Below are 18,328 nucleotides of genomic sequence, written 5' to 3' on the forward strand. Positions count from 1 at the left end.
TGCAATGCAGCTAGCTTTAGCCGGCTAGTGGCTACCGGTTGACTACAAATTAGCTAAATATGTAGTTTGTAGCATACCTTGCTCTATCTTGACAGCTGGCCTCACGTCGCCGACACGAGCTTTTGGTTGAACGAATAACTTGCATTCAAAGTGTATTTCTGCTAAACTTTGTTCACTTAAAACCTCATCAGCTTTTACATGCAAACGTGAAGGCGTTTGAAAAGAGCGCCGATGATCTCCGGTTTGCAGTCGTCGCCATGGAAAGTGAGGCGATGTGAAACAGCAGCATGATTTGTGGACCGGCGTTGTCCGGATGAAAGAGGGGGGCGGTGTCGGCCAGAGATAAAGCACAATACAGCACAGAGAAAAAATGGATGGGCAACTGTGAATTTATTATGTACACATGGATATAACAAAATATAACAAGTATTTAGAGTGGGGAGGTTGACTTTTAAAGGACATAAACATTGCACAGACATCTGTCCAGTACATAAACTCATTCGTTATAATCCCAGACTGGTACAGAGAAATTCTGGAAGAAAAGGGAAACCCAACAAAAAAACATAAAAGGTAGTTTGTGAGTAGCTTGTGCATCATCAGTCAGTGTGAGGCAGTAGTGCATTACGATTGAAATGGTCCCTGGCAGGTAGACTAATGAGACTGAGCAATGCTGGAGAAGTACTCCAGCATGTCCTGGATGGTAAACTCCATCGTGATTCCAGATCCTGGGTAGCACCTGCCGATCAAATCCTCAAAGTGCTTGTACTGACGGATGAACTCGTCTTGCATGGAGTGCCACACGACCTGGTGGGATGAAAGGCAATGGTTCAGAGAAGAGACGGAGACGAAGATGATCAGCGGATAAAGTTCATGCTTCACCTGTAGCAGACTTTCTTCTTCACAGAGATGTTTGTCCACCTTCTTGTAAAGGTTGTCCAGTCCCTTTTTCACTTCTTTGCCAGGATACTCTTTGATAACTTTGCGCAGCTCTTGCTTGTTGAACGCCAGCTGGTAGCTCACTTCCTCCTCGCGGATACCCTGGGCTACACGTGCCTCAACACCTTCAAAAAAATGCTGCAGGAGAGATACCAGTCAGACAAAACACATAGCGCTGAGGTCACGCCCTGCACATCACTACTGTCCCCAAGAAGATGTCTGTGAATAACTAGAAAACTCACATTGAGTTTTTCAAGAGGCTGGCCCAGAGAGTTTATCACATAGAACTGAAGATGGTCTGTGTATTTCTGCTTGGCTTCTCGCCTCTCTGTGTCCAGGCAGGAGATCTTCAGGCGTGACAGTGTAGAAAAGATGTGGTGGAAATTCTCCATCATAACAACATCCCGTGGCGTCTTTTGGCTTTCGTTCGCTACCTTCTCCACTAAAATCACAGACAACGTTTAGCAACTTTGTTACAGGCGCCATAATCAATAAAATCAAGAAGAACCGCTTGCTGGTCTCACCGTTCATGAAGACAGCCCTGATAAGTTTCACATACGCTTTATCCAGGTCGCCTCTTCGCTCTGCATTTCGGAAGATTGTTTCAGCCAGCTCAGCGAACTCCTCAAATCCAGTAACAAAGGGCAGGACGCCGACTTTACTTTTCTTGGAAATTTTAAATTCCTCCATCTGCCTGATCTGACCAGACTGTGGGAGAAAAAAAAAAAAGATGATTGATTCTTTGTCATTACAATAATAGTGAAAATCATGAAATCTAAATTGTCAAGACGAGAATTCTTTTCAGCATTTGGACTCAACTCACAATACACTTGTCAAAGTTCCTCTTGACGGTGACCAGCACATTTCCCAGAGTGGTGCTGAGGTAAGACGCCGGGTCAACGTTCTCAGCCGTCCACACATGGTGACTCATCTTCACAAGCATGTAGAGAGAGTTGAAGCTGTCGATCTTGTCGCCAAGAGCAATGAGACTGTTGAGCTCAGTCTCAATGCTATGGAAGATTTTATTCATCATCAGCCGCACCACATCTTTCCTTGAGTTATAAAAAGAATACAGCAAAAACACTCAGAAAGGATTCAAAGAGGACTCGAAGGGGGTTCTGGCACTGAGGGTGGGTCACATGCACTCACTCTGAGGATAAGGAGTGTCTGTGTTCAGCATGGGGAGGCAGTCGTGATGGTGTTCCTGCATCTGATTCCTCTGCTTCAGGCTGATGGTACAGAGACATAAAACATGCTGATATGTACGTCAATCGTGCTGTAACTAAAAATAAGCTTGAGTCTGCTAGTTGCTGTGGCGTAATAAAGCTATCTGACAAATGCACCAGTCTGAAGAACAGCTACAATCTTGACAATACATTCTGCTTCATGCATGCATGCAGAATGGAATAATTTGCAAGTCCATTTTGTCATATCTTCAAATGGAAAAGATATAAATACAATTAATTCTGGTTTCTTCATTTTTTTCCCAAGGTATCACAACTTTTTGAAGAATCTGGTCTTTATTAACCTAAAAGAGAAATATCATTATTCTTATGGATTAGAAATGTTGTGGATGATTACAGACATACCTGAGCAAGAGAGGGTGCCATAGTTGAGTGCTGCTGCTGCAGCAGCTTAAAGAACTTGCTGATGAAGTCTTGCTCTGCGAGACACAGAGGCTCCAGTTCACTGAGGACCTGCTCAAATATCTACAAAGAAACATATCAACTTGGATTACAGGGCAACACGAGAATATGCGCTTCATAGGTCCGATAAATAATGTTTTTTTATCACTGGCAATGTCACCTTGTCAAACTTTGTCCTGTCTGCCACGTCCAGATCGGAGGCAGACATGTTTCCCATGTCCAGCAGTGATGAAGACTGGGACCGCCGGCTGTTGGAGCCCTGCACTGTCAGTTTGTTTAGGCTTGAGGTGGAGCCTGTCAGCTTCCCAGAGCTGCCATGAAGGCCTAACACAAATGAAGATTGAAGTGATTCAGTCCCCACATGTTTAATAAGAAACAGACAAACCATAAAAAAAAAAAGATTATTGATGCCGACAGCATCACAACAGAGGTGGACAGAGTAAGGGGTTATTCATTTTTCGTGCTCCAAACTATTATTATTAGTGATGAAAATCAGTCGACCTCTGATTTAGAATAACATGATGCATTCAGGTGAAGATTTACTTCAACCAACCAGGTACAAAAGCAAGATCATAATGTTATATGCAGTGGCATAGCAAATGTTTCCTTTATGTGCAGCTACATAAGGCACAGTGGTAAGAAGCAGAGTGGGTAATTCATGGTGGAAAAGATCTATCGAAACATTATACTTACTTTCTGTTTCCTGTTTGAGTGCACTCTCTTTCCGCGGAAGCGTGGCTGCAGCCAGTTAGAAAGGCAGGCATCAAAGACAGAGACAGGTTAGGGTTAAACATGCAGCACGGGAGGGGAGAGGCTCGATGTTAGATGCTAACATGCATTGCAGTGGTTTAAGACAAACGCTTGGAAAACAAATTGTTTTTTTAAGTTTGTTTTCAGCAGGAAAAGCTGATACACAAATGCAGGAAGCAGTTCTGTAATTCTACCAAAACCAACAGTCAGTCAGATTACAATACATTAAAAATAAAGCAGAAGAACGTTGAACATGTGACATATTTTTTGAATAGAGAGGAGAGACATAATTGGGAGGCAAAACAAGAAGCGGGACTTAAGCATTTGGATAAACACATTATTTGGGAACTTGTGCTTTTGTTACAGATGCGTTGCAGCGAAGGAGCAAAGTCTCGCCTCCTCATTTACAAAAGAACATTTCATCAAATTCTGAGTGATGTAAAAGACAATAACTGGATTAACAGAGAGATAAGTGAAATTGATATTGCCTTTGACATTTAATGGAAAAACTAGAACAGACCTCCGCCCAAACAGCTCATTCTCCTTGTAATTAGATTTACACCGTCCACATGGTGATCTGGATCATCACCAAAATGTAATCATCTGTTCCTGGTAACATTCCCAACATTTCCTAAAAAAAATCATCCAGTTCTGTCCAGAACTTTCTGAGTTATCTTGCTCATAGACGGACGGACAAACAAACGCCGGAGATCACATAACCACCGCCTCGCCTCAGCGGAGGGTAATAAGGAAAAGGAGACACTAAAACATTTAATCCCACAGAACCATGTTCTCACAAACACTGCGCTTACCAAACTTGCCCTTGGCCTCCTTGCTTGTACCCGCCATCTTTATCTTGGCGACCTCAAAGAAGTCTTTGATTTCACGTTCATATAATCTGCTCATATAGTCAACGTAGGTCTACAAAAGGAGATGGCAATTGATTAAAAAAAAAAACACATAATTGGAGTACACAATACTACAAGAATGTCTAAACATGAATGCTTTTGTAAGTTTAACATGAACATGATGGTATTTGTATACGTCTGAATACAAAACATGAAGCATCGGATGACGTCTACAGGTTGTAGCTTTATACTAGCAGAAATAATCCTGCGGACTTTCTTGAAAATCACATTCGGTTCCTGCTATTATGGCCTAGTTTGTTGCATCGGCACATATTCAAAGTATTAACTCTTCCATATAGTAGTTTTTATTGCACATGACACAACGTAAACATGAACATCTGAAGCTTAATGTCAGCAAGAAAGTGAAAAAGTGTATTTAAGTGTGTTATTACTACTGCTACTGACCCTCGACAGACCCTCATACTTCTCCTTGTGGGTGTTCTTCAGCCACTCCATGAGCTTGGCATAGCGCAGCAGGTCCCTGTGGAGGGGGCTATGCTTGGGCAGGGTCAGATCAGCGGTGTGCTGAGACAGCGTGGAGCTCTGGTCATGTCCCTGAATGACAGAGTGAAGGTCAATATTTAATCTATGTTCAATGAGAGGAACTGAAATTCCCATTTCATTTTTCTTTTTACACACGAGGCCTCACAGTGCATGATTAGTGTATCCTAAAACATCTAGACTTACCTGGGTATCGTGTTATCAGAGTAAGTAAAGCAAGGATCAATTCAAAATGACCCCATATCTCAAAATCAACTATTGACAAGCTTACTGAAAGCATTTCCTGGTGCCATACAACTGTACTCCTTACTTCCCCACATTTTTATCTTGTTCAGTATCCAGTGCTAGTTAACACAAGGCATGCAGGCAGGGCGCACACAAGCACAGGATCTATGATTAATGATGAGCTGGTTTGCCACAAAGACAAGTGCAGACAGTTAATGGAGGAGTAAGATGAGCAGGTTTAGCTGTTACAAAGTTATCCCATGCAATGAATAGTATGAGGACTCAGGACTCTGATGAAATGACATGTAGGTTGGAGTCAGGTGTGATCAGTCAAACATTAGCAAAGAGGTGGCCAGAGGGGGGGGGGGTCGCTGTGAGGGTACTCACTGGAAGTGACAGACAGGAAGACCTATAGAACTGAGGGATGGTCATTTTGAAGTGACTGAAATGGTTGAACTGACACAGAGACAGAGAGCAGAGTGGGATGATTCAAAGTGAGCAAGACAGAGTCAAGACTAGGAAGGGAAACAAGTAGAAGAAAATGAAATGAGGAAGCACAGGAAGAGAGTCACAGCAAAACAGGAAGTCCACGTGGGGGGAGAGACATCTCTGTGACCTACCACATGAAAATACAGATGGCAAGGTAGAATAAAGCTATAATAGTGTGGCTGTTACCTGGTGAACAAACACGTTGTTGAGGTGATTGGTGAGGCGGCGGGCAAATGTGTCTCTAAGTTCAGCAAACAAGAGCTGCTGCTGCGTCACTGCCCTGAGCTTGTCGTGGCCTGTGAGAGGAAACACAGCAGCACTTACAATTTATGACACATTTCTCAAAGGCATTCAAAAGATGGGAAAAGTATCAGCATTAAAAAGCAATTGTCAAACACAGTAGTTGTAAAAAATCAGCTCAAAACCACACCAAAGGTGATTTTCAACTTCTCCTCTCTTCCAAAAAGCAGAAGCACAATCTAACCTGGCCGGAGAGCCACGTTCATACACTGCAGAAGAGCCTCAGAGGCATTGATGCAGGCCTCGATGCCTTTAGGTGAGGTCAGGTCTCCCTCCTGCAAGGCTCTGATGTGTCCCTTTGACAAGTCCATGTAGTTCTATGAGAGGAAAGACACAGCAGGACATAAAACGAGGCCCAACAAACCAACACTTAAAGTAGCATATTTTCCATGAACATCTACTCTTAGTGTTTTTTAAATTCTCCATTTAAATTCTTTTTTTTTAATGAATATTCTTTTAAACAACAATGAAACCTGAATCCCAGTGTGTTCCTCACCACTAAAAATTGGATCTCATCCAGCAGTTTCCCGTTGTTGGTGTTGCTGATCTGGATGAGGCGGTTGCTCTGAGAGATCTGGTCCATCTGCTCCTTGACACTCTGGAGCATCTCCTCATAGCTGCTCAACTTACCTTCAATGGTGTCAACCTCACCCAGCGCCTCATCCAGCAGCTGCATCAGGATGTTTACCTGCTTTTCTGATGCCATGATGGACTGGATATTGGCCTTCAAGCATAAAACAATTTAGAGTGGATTAAAATGAGCGAATTAACATTTCTAGTCAAACTCAGGCCAAATAATATGGCAAAGTACAAAGTACTCTATTTAATACTTTTCATTCTGGTTTTAATTTGGGAGTTGCTTCACTCACCCCATCTAGAACCTGCAGCTCCCTGGAAAGCTGTTCTGCAAAAGCCTCAGCATTGGAGATGGCATATTCGCACGTCTCCATCATGCTTTCAATGTCCTGCTCTTCACGAGTGCTCAGCTCCTGGTAGTCGTCCAGAGCATCCTCATCACCCCCAGCAACACTCTGACTCTCACCACTTGGCACAGACTCTAAAACCCACAAACAAGAGACAGAAATGTACGTTGAAGGCATGAGCACAAATAAAGTGTTATAAGGTGTGTTATAAAAATATAACACACGTGTTATAAGTGTTATAAAAATAATTATGTTATAAGGAAGGCAGTGAGAACACTTTTCATTCGCTAATACTGATGTAACTCACAATGTGAAAATAGTCATTATAAATTAATTCCTCATGTTTTCAGGCTGTCAGAAAAATACAGACCGTCATTCAAATATAGTACAACAGCTCTTTGCGCCATAGAAATAAGAAATACATGTCAGTAAATAATCCTACAAATGCATGTACAATGGATTCATAAGAAAAAAAGATAGTGAAGAAAAAGCATGAGCTAAATGTGTATAATCATGAAAAAGGTGAATCATGCCCATCCATATTTGCTTAACGGAGGTGATATAATGAGAATGGTAGCTTGAGGTCATGAGATATGGGGAGGAGTAAGCAGGGGGAAGTTAAGTCCTACCAACCTTCCGCTTTAGGAAGTTCTGGCCAGAGAAAGTTTAAGAGAGAAAAGTGAGAATAAAGAATTTAATACAGAAAGCCATACCATAAACCAAGCTTAAAAACAAGTGGCGGAATAATGTTGAAACCAATCTATTAATAGATTAAATATCAAAATGCTTTAGAATTGTGGGCTAAATTAATTTCTCAAACATGACTAATGCACAGGGTCAGCACTTATTGTTTAAGAGAAAGAGACATAACTTCATACAATAGTCAAAACATAAAAATGCATGCGCTGGCAGCAGTGGCAACAGTAAGAATAGAGTGTTTCCACACCTTCCAGCAGCTGAGAACTGACATTCACAAACTCCACCTTCTTTCTCAGGTATCTCTGGTTCAGCTTCCAAATGCAGGAGATGAAAGAGTTTTTCTCAGCTGTGCTACTGGCTACCCATCGGTAGACCTTCTCAAAGTGAAGGTCAAATTCGGGATTTTCCTAAATAGCAAGTGTAAAATAAGAGTATATGAGAGTTGAACAGGAGGAAAGGTGACATTTATTTATTTATGATTTTTAAGGCTGAATTATTTTTTCTGACCTTGCTTGCGTCTTTGGCATCTACTTCCGTCAGATCTCGAAGCTCCCACGTCTGCTGCCGTTTGTAAAAATCCCCCTTGTCAGATTTCTTCACCTTAACCACTTTAACCTGGACAGGCCTCTCTGTAGTAACTGGAGAAGAAGAACGTTACCTCAGACAGGTGAACATTTATTTCATTTGGCTATTAATAATTATCTACAATTGTTTTTGGGGCAATAACAAGCAAACCTGTTGCACACAAAAAACAGTTCTTCTTTTTCTTTCCTGCCTTGCAGACATTGACAATCCCGAGGAGACGCTCATCGTTCGGGGTGAAAATGTCCCTCTGGAGAGCGTGCTTGATGGCTGTCATGGTGGACGCTGTAAGAGAAACCACAGCAAATAGTCCTTACTTTAAAGACTAGTAACTACATTTGATCTGTACGTCAGTCAATGTAAAAAATCATTTTCAGGTATCCATAACGCACATAATGCGCGAATTAACCTAAATTCAGTTCATTCCATCCATGAATTACAAATGCTGTTCCTTGTTTTTGTTTTTTTATTATGTTCATGCCATTTCGGATATTTTTTTTTAGAGGTTACCTTATTGCACGCGAAATGCTAGTATTAATGCCCGTCTGCGCTTCAGTCTGCAGCAGCTAACAGGCTAATGTCAACAACTCCACAACAGTAACAAGGAAACGCTACAAAAAGAGAAGGGCAGCTACCGGCGCTGGAAGGTTATATACTGTCATAGCAGAAATGAAACACCCGCAGATCTTTCACAAAATAAATGCACCAATGTCTTCTGTGTTAGCTTTTTAGCTAATGACGCTTATGCTAGCTAGAGAGAGCTGATGGCTCGAGTGGCACAACACAGATTTCTACTGCGAATACAATAGTGAATCAACTTTATTCATTTATATATTTGTTCAAAATCCACAGCGTGAATGCATTATGCATCTTTTCACAGCGTTATATACATGCATTATAACTAGCTACTACCTTTTTTTTCATCAGTCCACCAGTGTTTCCAAAGCACCACCCTCTCACTTCCTGGTTCACAGATGACGCTGTCACGTGACCAAAGTGTCAACTTCCTCATCAACCGACAGAACAACTGACTTACTATTATTATTATTAAATTATAAAAATAACAAATGTAATCTTGTAATATTCATCCTGCCTCTGACCTGATTTCCTTTTTAATGTTTTTATTTTTTTACATGTCCTCATCATGGCTTATCTTTCTCTTGCATGTGCAGTTGTATTTATATAGCACATTTATAAAGAGCAAGTTCAAATGAATAGATGTACATATAAACGCAGAATAAAAATGAAAAGACATTGTATGAATTACAAAAATTAGAGAGAAATATCAACAAGAACCACACATGCACGGGTTTACTATAACTGTATTATAGACCTTGGGGAATGCTGTTCTTCTTGTGTGTACACTTGTATAGACCTTGGGGAATGCTGTTCTTCTTGTGTGTACACAAGAAGAACAGCATTCCCCAAGGTCTATAATACAGTTACAGTAAACCCGGAAGCTAATAAGAAGGTTTAAGTAATGTACAGAGAGGGTATCTAGGGAAGATATTTTTCACATTACAGTGTTAGGATTTGAATTGTCAGATCACTTATTGTATTTTATATTGAATGAATTAATAATTTATGGAATATACTACTTCCTGTTTGTATAAGTAGAGTTCTTATCATGATTGAATAACAGGTTTTCCATTTTCATCTTCTAATGCCATCTGATATTAAGCCGGCAAAACCACGTCATTCATACATGTTCATAGAACACCAGGTGGCATTGTTAACCCATATAATAGTAAACACTATTTCTGCTCTTCAACTTAATTTTTGTCTGCATGTTTTTGCCAGTGTTGTACTTTAGTCATGTGCATTCATTTACAACAATATTCATACAAGCGTCACAGAAGCGATTGAGACTCAATGACAACAGAGTGAATATTGTGAGTCTGACACATCAATGAAAAGAAAGCTGCAGATTGAAGACTAGTCTGGAAACAATGCTTTGAAGTGCACTGAAATGGCTTTCTCTGCTATTCTCTGCTCGGTTTCTACATAGAATTACTTTAAGATGTTGATGTTGATGCTCCAACTCCAGTAAGAAACAATAAGCCTATACTACTGTAGTTATGTCAGTTGCTTCTTGAATTAGATATCTGTCTTCTTTAGCAATTTGCTAATCATTATTACTGATGTTCCGTTCATGCAGATATAGCAGTACAAGATGCACATGAAAAGGCAGAGTCCAGCACAAGGGAAACTGAGCCACGTGCCTCCTTTGTGCAATCAGGTAAACGGCCTCTTCAAGCTTAGCTCCCAGGCTTAATTTCAACCCCAACCTTAGTTCAACCCCAACCCCTAGTTTGGACACTCACACACCATCCCAAGGTCTTTGCTCACCACTGCTAATTTCCCCATAGAGAACACACTGGCCTTTTGATTTGAGTGAAGTAAGAGAACTGCCATTACATGAGCAATGTTCCATGTGAAGCTCTTTGCTTGTTAGTACGGTCGACCATTTGTTTGATTTTGCAGTACATTTGTATATGTGTAAGCTTTTGCAGGAGCGCTCTCTTTTTGTTTGCTTAGGGTTAGATGAGGGTTAGAGAGTCAGTTGTAAGAGTGATGAAGTAAAAAGACAGGGTTATTTTGAACACACATTAAAAGAAAAACGGTATTATAAATGATAATGTGAGCAGACAACAAAATGTTGACTATAAATTAGTTCACAAAATTATGAAACAAAGTACCAATTGTGCTGCAATACAAAGCTGCAGTTGGGGATTGATAAAATGTTGGGCAATAATAATAATATGACAATATAGTGGAGATCACTTTACTAAAATACAATGTTCTCTAAAATGTATCTGATTTTTAGCTTTACAAATAATTTAATTGTGTAAATTTGTATTTTCTTTATCCACAATAATATTAAACCCAAAAAGAGTGCTTGAAAGAACGTATTTCACTTGCAATTTTGTTAATTGCATGGCTGACAAAGAAGGAAATTTTCTAAAAAGTAAATTAAACAAATGAATAAAATGCTTAAAATTACCAAAATATGAAAAGGAACCTCTTGAGGTAAATTCATACATAATGTTTATTGAAGAAAAAAATAACAATATTGAAGTTAAAGAAGGTAAAAGAAGGTAACAAGCTTTAATTAATGAAAAGAACCACATATGTGGTGGAAGAATTTATTTCAAATAAGTCACTGGGCTTTAATATTTACACAAACAATCCGATCAATAAAAAAAGATTAACTCCTGCTGTTTGGCCTAACAGACAATATATCCTGAATGAAAAAATAAATGAGTGAGTGGAGAAACACTTTTGTGCGCTGCATGGTACAATTAAGCAATTTGAACTCCATCCTGTTCTGTGGAGGTTATAAAAAGACCCCACTGCAAATTATACAACAGTTGCATTAGGATATGACATAACCTCCATTAATTCTGGATCTATGTTTTTGCAACGCAGTTGATGACGAGTTGATGTTCATCAAACCCCGCCATTCAACCTCCGCCATGCATGCCCCTCGTCGAACCATGTCCAGAAATATATAATATGTGGTAGCCGTGTAAACACCTATATTGTTATTGCATGGAAACGTATGGGGGCCTATTAATGGCAATATAATATAAGAAGGCTCATAAAAGGTTTGGTGCCCGCTAATTAGGAAATGTAGATGGTAGCGATCAGGAAAAGTGACCAGGAGATTGAAGTCTGTTAGACTCATGAAGACCCACTTCATAGTGCACAAGTGATCACTGGTTTAATTAATACAGAAACAATACAGATTATATTCTAAACCAAACCTGAATACGTATATTTCCTCCTTTAGAGTTCTAGAAGTTTGAGAAGTCAATGTGTATTTTATTTGTTCTGATAGAGTCCAACGCCTTTATTCCTAAGCCTATCTACATGCTAATGTATTCATATTAGTTTGTACTTCACTTAAAACAATGCTGAATCCACCAATGAAAATAGAGTCTTCAGATGTCAAAAACATTAGGATGCTTAAGAGAGTAACTGATATAATTAAGTAACATTTTTCTATAACAAAATCCAATAATAAAAAGGGATTTCCTTCAGACAGTCACACATATCAAATGATGTGTTTTGCATTGTGCTGCTGCAGAGAACTAATTTTTAAAATAATTAATATATGGACTTTGTTAAAATGAAAGTGACGATACAACGAAACGATACAGACCTTTTTCACATGCACAGATTGACGCAGTCAAGAGTCTAACTCACAAAAGGGGTGTGTGAGAGACGAGCTTTCATATTTCCCTGACGGGAGAAAACTCTCAGAAGAGGAAGAAGTCAAGCAAGCCAAAAAGGATAAGAAAGACCCACAAAAGAGAGATAGTGGGAGAGAGATGAAGACCTTCCAGAACCACAGTCAGTCCGTGCAGCGGGGAGCCGCTGGCAGCCTGCACAGCCTCAGCAGCAGCGCAGTCGCTCGGCTCAGTTCAACCAGCATCACCTTTGCAGCTCTTGTCATCCTCACTATCTCAATCTGCAACAGTAAGTCAGACAAGATCTATCTATCTATCGATCCAGATAAATAGATATTGACGTATTCCTACATTTTATTGTAACTGCATATTTCTGTGTTGTTTTATGGATCAAAAGGTGGTTCAGCAGAACTTCAACAAACCACAGCAGCTCAGATGCAGCTATTAAGCCAAGTATGCAGCCCTATTTTATTTTTTATTTTCTCTTTATTTTTGCTTTCTGTGCACTTTTTCCTTTTATTCTGTTATGCTTCACAGTTGGAGTCCGTGTGCTTGTCCTACCTCTCTGCAGACCTGAAGGTTTGGGTGAGCTGGGATGCTGTGTTGCTTCTCTGTCATCAAATATTAATATTAATCAGCCTACTCCTTATTCTTAACAGCTGTTCACTGACATTTTAGGCATCTGATGTCTTGGGAGAACTCTGCGTCTTGATGCTGAATCAACAGTCAAAGGTACCAAATACATCACAATCTCTCAAACAACTCATAACTGTCATAATGAGGAGTTTTGATATGTTTAAAGTGAAATGTTGACTGCTGAACATACTTGAGTAGAGCTGCACAAAACAAAGATTCACAGAGAGACAGCATCCAAAATATTTGTTTTCTTGTCTTCTCAGAAGCTGAAACTGCGAGGAAAAATCAAAAGGGTAAGTATAATTTATCTGTGAAATGGTTCAATTAGACTCAGACATGTCCTGAACAAATATATATTTATACGTATATATTTGTTTACATGCAGAATAAATCCTGAGATTGTTGTGCACACATCTACAATATCTTATGGTCCCACAGCCGTTTTAATTTTAGTTGCATGATAATGTGCATTCTCCTTTGACTGTAAAACATAAAAAAGCTGCAAAACATAATATTATAATCCGTGTTTGACCTGAAAGTACCTAACATATATTCTCATTTTGGAGATACAGATTCAGTGATGCACAACGGGTTCTTCTCTTCTGCAGCTACAATTAAAGAGAAATGTTTCCATCATCCAGTTACAGACTAAGTGTACAATGAATTATTATTACATATCTGCTGCCTTTATTTTCATTCCTGTGCATAAATTCTCAACATGTAGCAACCCAGGATGCAGATTTACATTTATATACCACAACAAGCCATATTTCTCTTCTGAAATATGAAGCTATTTCGTCCCCTGCTCTTCCATCACTGGTGTTTGAATAATCAGGAGTGCAATGCTGCGGGTGTCTTGAAGATCTGATCTTTATTGTCTTTTATTGGTTTGAGCAAGGGGCATAGACCTGCCCTGTGCCTTTGAAGAGCCCATGTTCTGTTCTTCCATGTTGGAGCTGGTATTCATGTTTCTGTGTTGGGCTCTCTCTGTGTGTTCGTCAGACCCCTGTTTCACACCCTTTCCTGCACCTGGTTTCTCAACACCATTCCAGAAGAGAGAAAGGACTCTCGATGGGCGTATGTACCAACCGGCAGCTGTCCTCGCATTCTCCATTTTTTGACCTCGCACCCAGTGCTGTATAAAGAAAAGTTATTGACAACAACAAATATTTTGTTCTTCAGCATACAAACAAGTGTACGCAATCCGTCGCGATAACTGACATGAAATCTCACTTTGTGTGAATTATTTTCACAGATCAGGCATCTAAGCAGCGATGGCAACCTTTAAAATGTAGAGAACACAGATGAAACAGTATATTTCAGTTGTTGCACATGTCGGTAAAAGATTGTGTGCACTTGAGTTGATGTTCATGTACGGAATGTTTTAATGTTTTCATACCGCCTCATATCGGTCAGCTCTGCTAACTCCCCAAGCTGCCAGTAATTATGGTCTAAAATTAGTGTAGGATGCAGGTGAACTTCTCCCTCATTGTAAGTGCTAACATTCACAATGTGGACATGATGGACTTCCAGATGTGAATGTCTGGCTGAAAGCTGCTGTGAAGGCACATACTGCTGGACGTTTTGTGGAAACAGCGATGAAATGACAATTAAATCCAGCCATCCTTTTCTCAAGTTAAATTCTTGCTAGTTTTTGTGTATTTACAGGCAGAAATCCGGGGACCTGGGGGAATCCAGAGCAGAGGTTACTTCCTTTATCGGGTATATGATAAGGTTAATCTTAAGAAAAAATAAACGTTAATATATTCCTCTCGATAATAATAATGTAATGTTCCATATTTTTTATTTTCACTTGCAGCCACGAAATGGAAGACGATCCTTAGATCCTTAGAAATAAGCAAACTGAAGGTAATACTCTTTTTGTAAACTTGACATACACAGACACTGTCTTAAAATGATGTTTAAAAGTTTAAGATATAGTATAAAATGTGGATATAAACAGTACAAAAACATATAAAACATATACATATATGTACAGTGTGTACAGATCAGGTTAAAATGTATTTAATCATGTTATCATTGCCTAATCGTGTGTATTATTGCGTGGTAGAATCTCCACCTCTTAGTGGAGAGCGCTGAGACCAGAGCTGCTGCACCATGACTGAAAGAGCAACACTTCAACGACAGCCTTCTGCCACTGCTTTATAGTGAAATAATATGATTAAAAACTTGTGATTTGTTCAGATTATATTGCATGTTATATGTGCATCCTTTGCATTAAAGCTGCTCTAGTGTTGGTGGGTGTAGCTGTGTAAGTTTAATTTGCTACACATTATAAATAATGAGCGAATGTGTATAGAAACAATCTTACATATTGTCCACTGACATGAAATAAACTTCAGGAAAATTTCAACCCTTATAAAATAATTCATTTGAAAACAAAATGTTCTATTTTGAAAAGCTGCACTGTTTTTCTTTTTGCCTTACCATTCATAATCTTGTCGTTAAAATAAAGAAGTCATTAAACACAAACAACAAGCAAATCTGCTGAAAGAGAAAGACATACACACCCAGACACCCTTACAATATGAACAGAAAAACTGACATTTATAATTTTAACAGTTTAGCAAGAGAATAAAACAATTTTATCTATTTTTCCTCCAATCTTTATTTTTTCCACATACTCTATCTGAAGATCTAAAGATTTAAACAACCAACCTAACTAACAGTTCGTCCTTTTTATGTTCATAAAACAAATCAAAGAATTTCAAAACCTTATTTAAAAAACCTAAAGTGCTGAACCACAGTAACCAAAAACCTAAGAATTATTTATTTGTATTATTCTGTCCTTTGGTTTTATATACATTGATTGAAAGTCCTTTTTTTGTCCTCATTTTCAGAATTAATATTAAATTACTATTCTCAACAGTAGATGCCATAATTACAAGCTAATTATAAATGAAACCCAAGATGATTTCAGTTCTACTTAAATATTAGACAAGACAGGAGAATGCAAACGCAAGAAATGCTTGTATTCACGTTGTCACAGTTAGTTTGTATGCATGTATTAGCGTGTTAATATAAGCCTTTCAAGGTATTGTTCAATACAAGCTTGATAGGAAGATGAATCATAAATGCAGAAATTCTTAAATAGATTATATAATAATTTTGACACCCTGACAAAAATGCTGACAGATATAAAGAATGAAGAAGAATACTGTGTCACAAATTAAGTAACAGAAAACCAACAATGTATAATAATATAATAATAATTTACATGACAATAATTTTAGGATAGTCCAATGTTCCCACTAATTTTTCTGAGATAACACACAAATCCCTGAGCAGTCCCTTGGACAACTTTGAGCAACATCATAATAATAAATTTTATTTTAAATGCACTTTATATTTGAAAGCAAATCTCAAAGTGCACAATAGTATATAAAAAAAAAAACAATAGATAAAAATCAACAAATAAAACAGATGAAATCAACAAGCAAAGGATGTGTGTTCTGTGGTCCCGGAGAGTCCTGGAACTCCGTTTACAATGGCGTCTATTAGACGCGTAAAAACATGTGAATCTCATCATTAGCCGGAGCAGCCAGTCACCGGAGACTCACTGACTCACCGTGGAAAATAGCACGGAATGAACGTGTTTATGTTATTTTCAATTTAGGTTGGATTTTTTTTTGTGCGCAACGTAGATTTTGGCTGCGCGAAGACCGTATCAGCTGTGCGTAATTACGCACGAGCGCACCTTAGAGGGAACTATATCCTATACCCAAACACATTGGGGAATGCTGCGTTTGCTAAACAACAATTTATTAATAATTCATGTGTTTCCAGTGAATAATAGTTAAGAAAAACAGGTTTAGGAAAAAATACAAAGCTGATTCAGAACCAACAAGCTCACAACACGCGTAGTTTCGCTCCTGAAACGCCTTATATACTGTACTGTACATATGTTATTTGTCTTTATCATGTCTAATAAAGAAAAATAGCACTTTACATACTGTAGCGTCCGTCGGACGCTGGAATAAGCACACAGTGGATCTCACAACGAGCTCTTTATTAAATGGTCACTGTCGGCCGTAACCACGCCACAACACAGAACGGGTAACTATCCCTCACTCTCGCAGCTCCCTCACACACACACCGCCCCTCCTCCCTCGGATGCCTTCGCGGACCCTCTCCAGCGTAGGAACAACGAACACTCCTAAAACATGAACCGTTACAATACAGTCCTAATTCCACCTAAAACGTGTCAGACAGTAAATGAGACGCCCCTATGCCCGGCCGTCCTAACTAAACCTCCCTCGGATCGTGCGGGTTTTCTGGAGTGACTGCTCCAGCGGCCTTTGGGCTCCCGTCCCAGCGAGCCTGCTCCAGCCGTGCGCAGACTGTGAACCGTCAGCAGCGCCACTGGGCGCACGGCGCAGGGGTAATCCCGCTGAAAGAGGAGACTGCTCGGGGTAAGTGGGGTATCTCCATCGGTCCACTCCGCGACGCGCATCTTGCAGCCCGAACCCTCAGCGACGCACAGTTTGTGCTTTGGTGACGGAGGCTGGCCAAAGGCCCGGTGACCCATATTCCTATCTAATGCTGCACGTTAGCTTGTTAGCTCCAGCGAAAAGTGTTGTGTTTTTATTTATTTTTTTGCGGACGAGTTTAATGGCCGCTGCGCTTTGAAGTCAGTTGTCAGCGGGAGAAAACGACTAAAACATTGGTTACGGGAAAAGGTACATTTGACAGGATGTGCCTTTTATCGCACTGAAGTGTGACAGACTGTGAAGATGCTGTTCTGTTATTGTAATGGCTGTTAGCACGCGAGCTAGGTGGCGTTAGCCCTGTAGCAATGTTGCACTGCCCGGTATTGATTGTGGTGCTAGTTGGAGGGAATAATGCGTCTTCTTCATGTTGTGGTACAATGCACTACAACTACAGGACCCGTTTAATGTTTTAGGACAATGCTATTGCTTTATAGAACTGTTATTGCCATATAATAACAGAAGTGCATCGCCTTCAATGCAAAATCCTTTGCTTGTAGTTTGTTCTTTCATATCCATTGATACACAGAGAATGATGATAAATACTACCACGTAGAAAATGTTAGAAGGGGTGATTTATAACACATTTAAAAATGAAGTTTGTGTCTCTGATAAAAAAACAACAACAACATTCAAGTAAGTAACACAAATAAATAAATCAATATTAGTATTGCCTGATGGCCATGTTTCTTTTTGAACCTCATTATAGGCCTGCAGTTTTACAGTTTGTGCATCCCTCTAAATAGAGGCCATCCATTTGACGCAGATAAATCCTTCTGCCACACAGAATTGTTCTGTCAAATTGACCTTCCTCTCTGACTAACAGAATTAGTCAGGAATGATTCTTTTCAACATCCAATTGTGAACAAAACATGTCACCCACTGGTTTGAGTACTAGCACTTAGAAGCCTCATGTTTGTAATTCATCATGTAATATTGTGTTTTTTGGACATAGAAGTGAATGGCCGAGAGCGCTGGATGGATTGGGGGGGGGTTCTGCGCTGCTTTTCCTCTAACCTGATTGGATTTAAC

The 18,328-nt window shown here is 39.5% G+C and overlaps 2 protein-coding genes across 2 annotated transcripts; one reads left to right on the plus strand and one right to left on the minus strand.

Annotated features, from left to right (window-relative positions):
- Nucleotides 1–378: 378 nt before the first annotated feature.
- exoc1 (exocyst complex component 1) lies at nucleotides 379–8,236 on the minus strand. Its single transcript, XM_068743613.1, has 20 exons — nucleotides 8,113–8,236; nucleotides 7,885–8,015; nucleotides 7,625–7,784; nucleotides 7,312–7,329; nucleotides 6,625–6,812; nucleotides 6,252–6,479; nucleotides 5,940–6,072; nucleotides 5,642–5,751; nucleotides 5,354–5,422; nucleotides 4,646–4,795; nucleotides 4,145–4,253; nucleotides 3,276–3,320; nucleotides 2,743–2,906; nucleotides 2,526–2,645; nucleotides 2,086–2,165; nucleotides 1,760–1,988; nucleotides 1,461–1,644; nucleotides 1,179–1,378; nucleotides 880–1,074; nucleotides 379–804 (listed from the first exon to the last, which is right to left on the minus strand). The coding sequence occupies exons 1-20, from the start codon at nucleotides 8,234–8,236 to the stop codon at nucleotides 652–654; spliced, it is 2,790 nt and encodes a 929-aa protein (XP_068599714.1). The 3' UTR covers nucleotides 379–651.
- Nucleotides 8,237–12,293: 4,057 nt separating this feature from the next.
- Nucleotides 12,294–14,640, plus strand: nmu (neuromedin U). Its single transcript, XM_068743539.1, has 8 exons — nucleotides 12,294–12,441; nucleotides 12,550–12,605; nucleotides 12,690–12,737; nucleotides 12,831–12,884; nucleotides 13,052–13,081; nucleotides 13,791–13,865; nucleotides 14,457–14,510; nucleotides 14,608–14,640. The coding sequence occupies exons 1-8, from the start codon at nucleotides 12,294–12,296 to the stop codon at nucleotides 14,638–14,640; spliced, it is 498 nt and encodes a 165-aa protein (XP_068599640.1).
- Nucleotides 14,641–18,328: the final 3,688 nt, after the last annotated feature.

This window comes from Brachionichthys hirsutus, chromosome 9 (assembly GCF_040956055.1).
Source record: "Brachionichthys hirsutus isolate HB-005 chromosome 9, CSIRO-AGI_Bhir_v1, whole genome shotgun sequence".
Taxonomy (NCBI): Eukaryota; Metazoa; Chordata; class Actinopteri; order Lophiiformes; family Brachionichthyidae; genus Brachionichthys; species Brachionichthys hirsutus.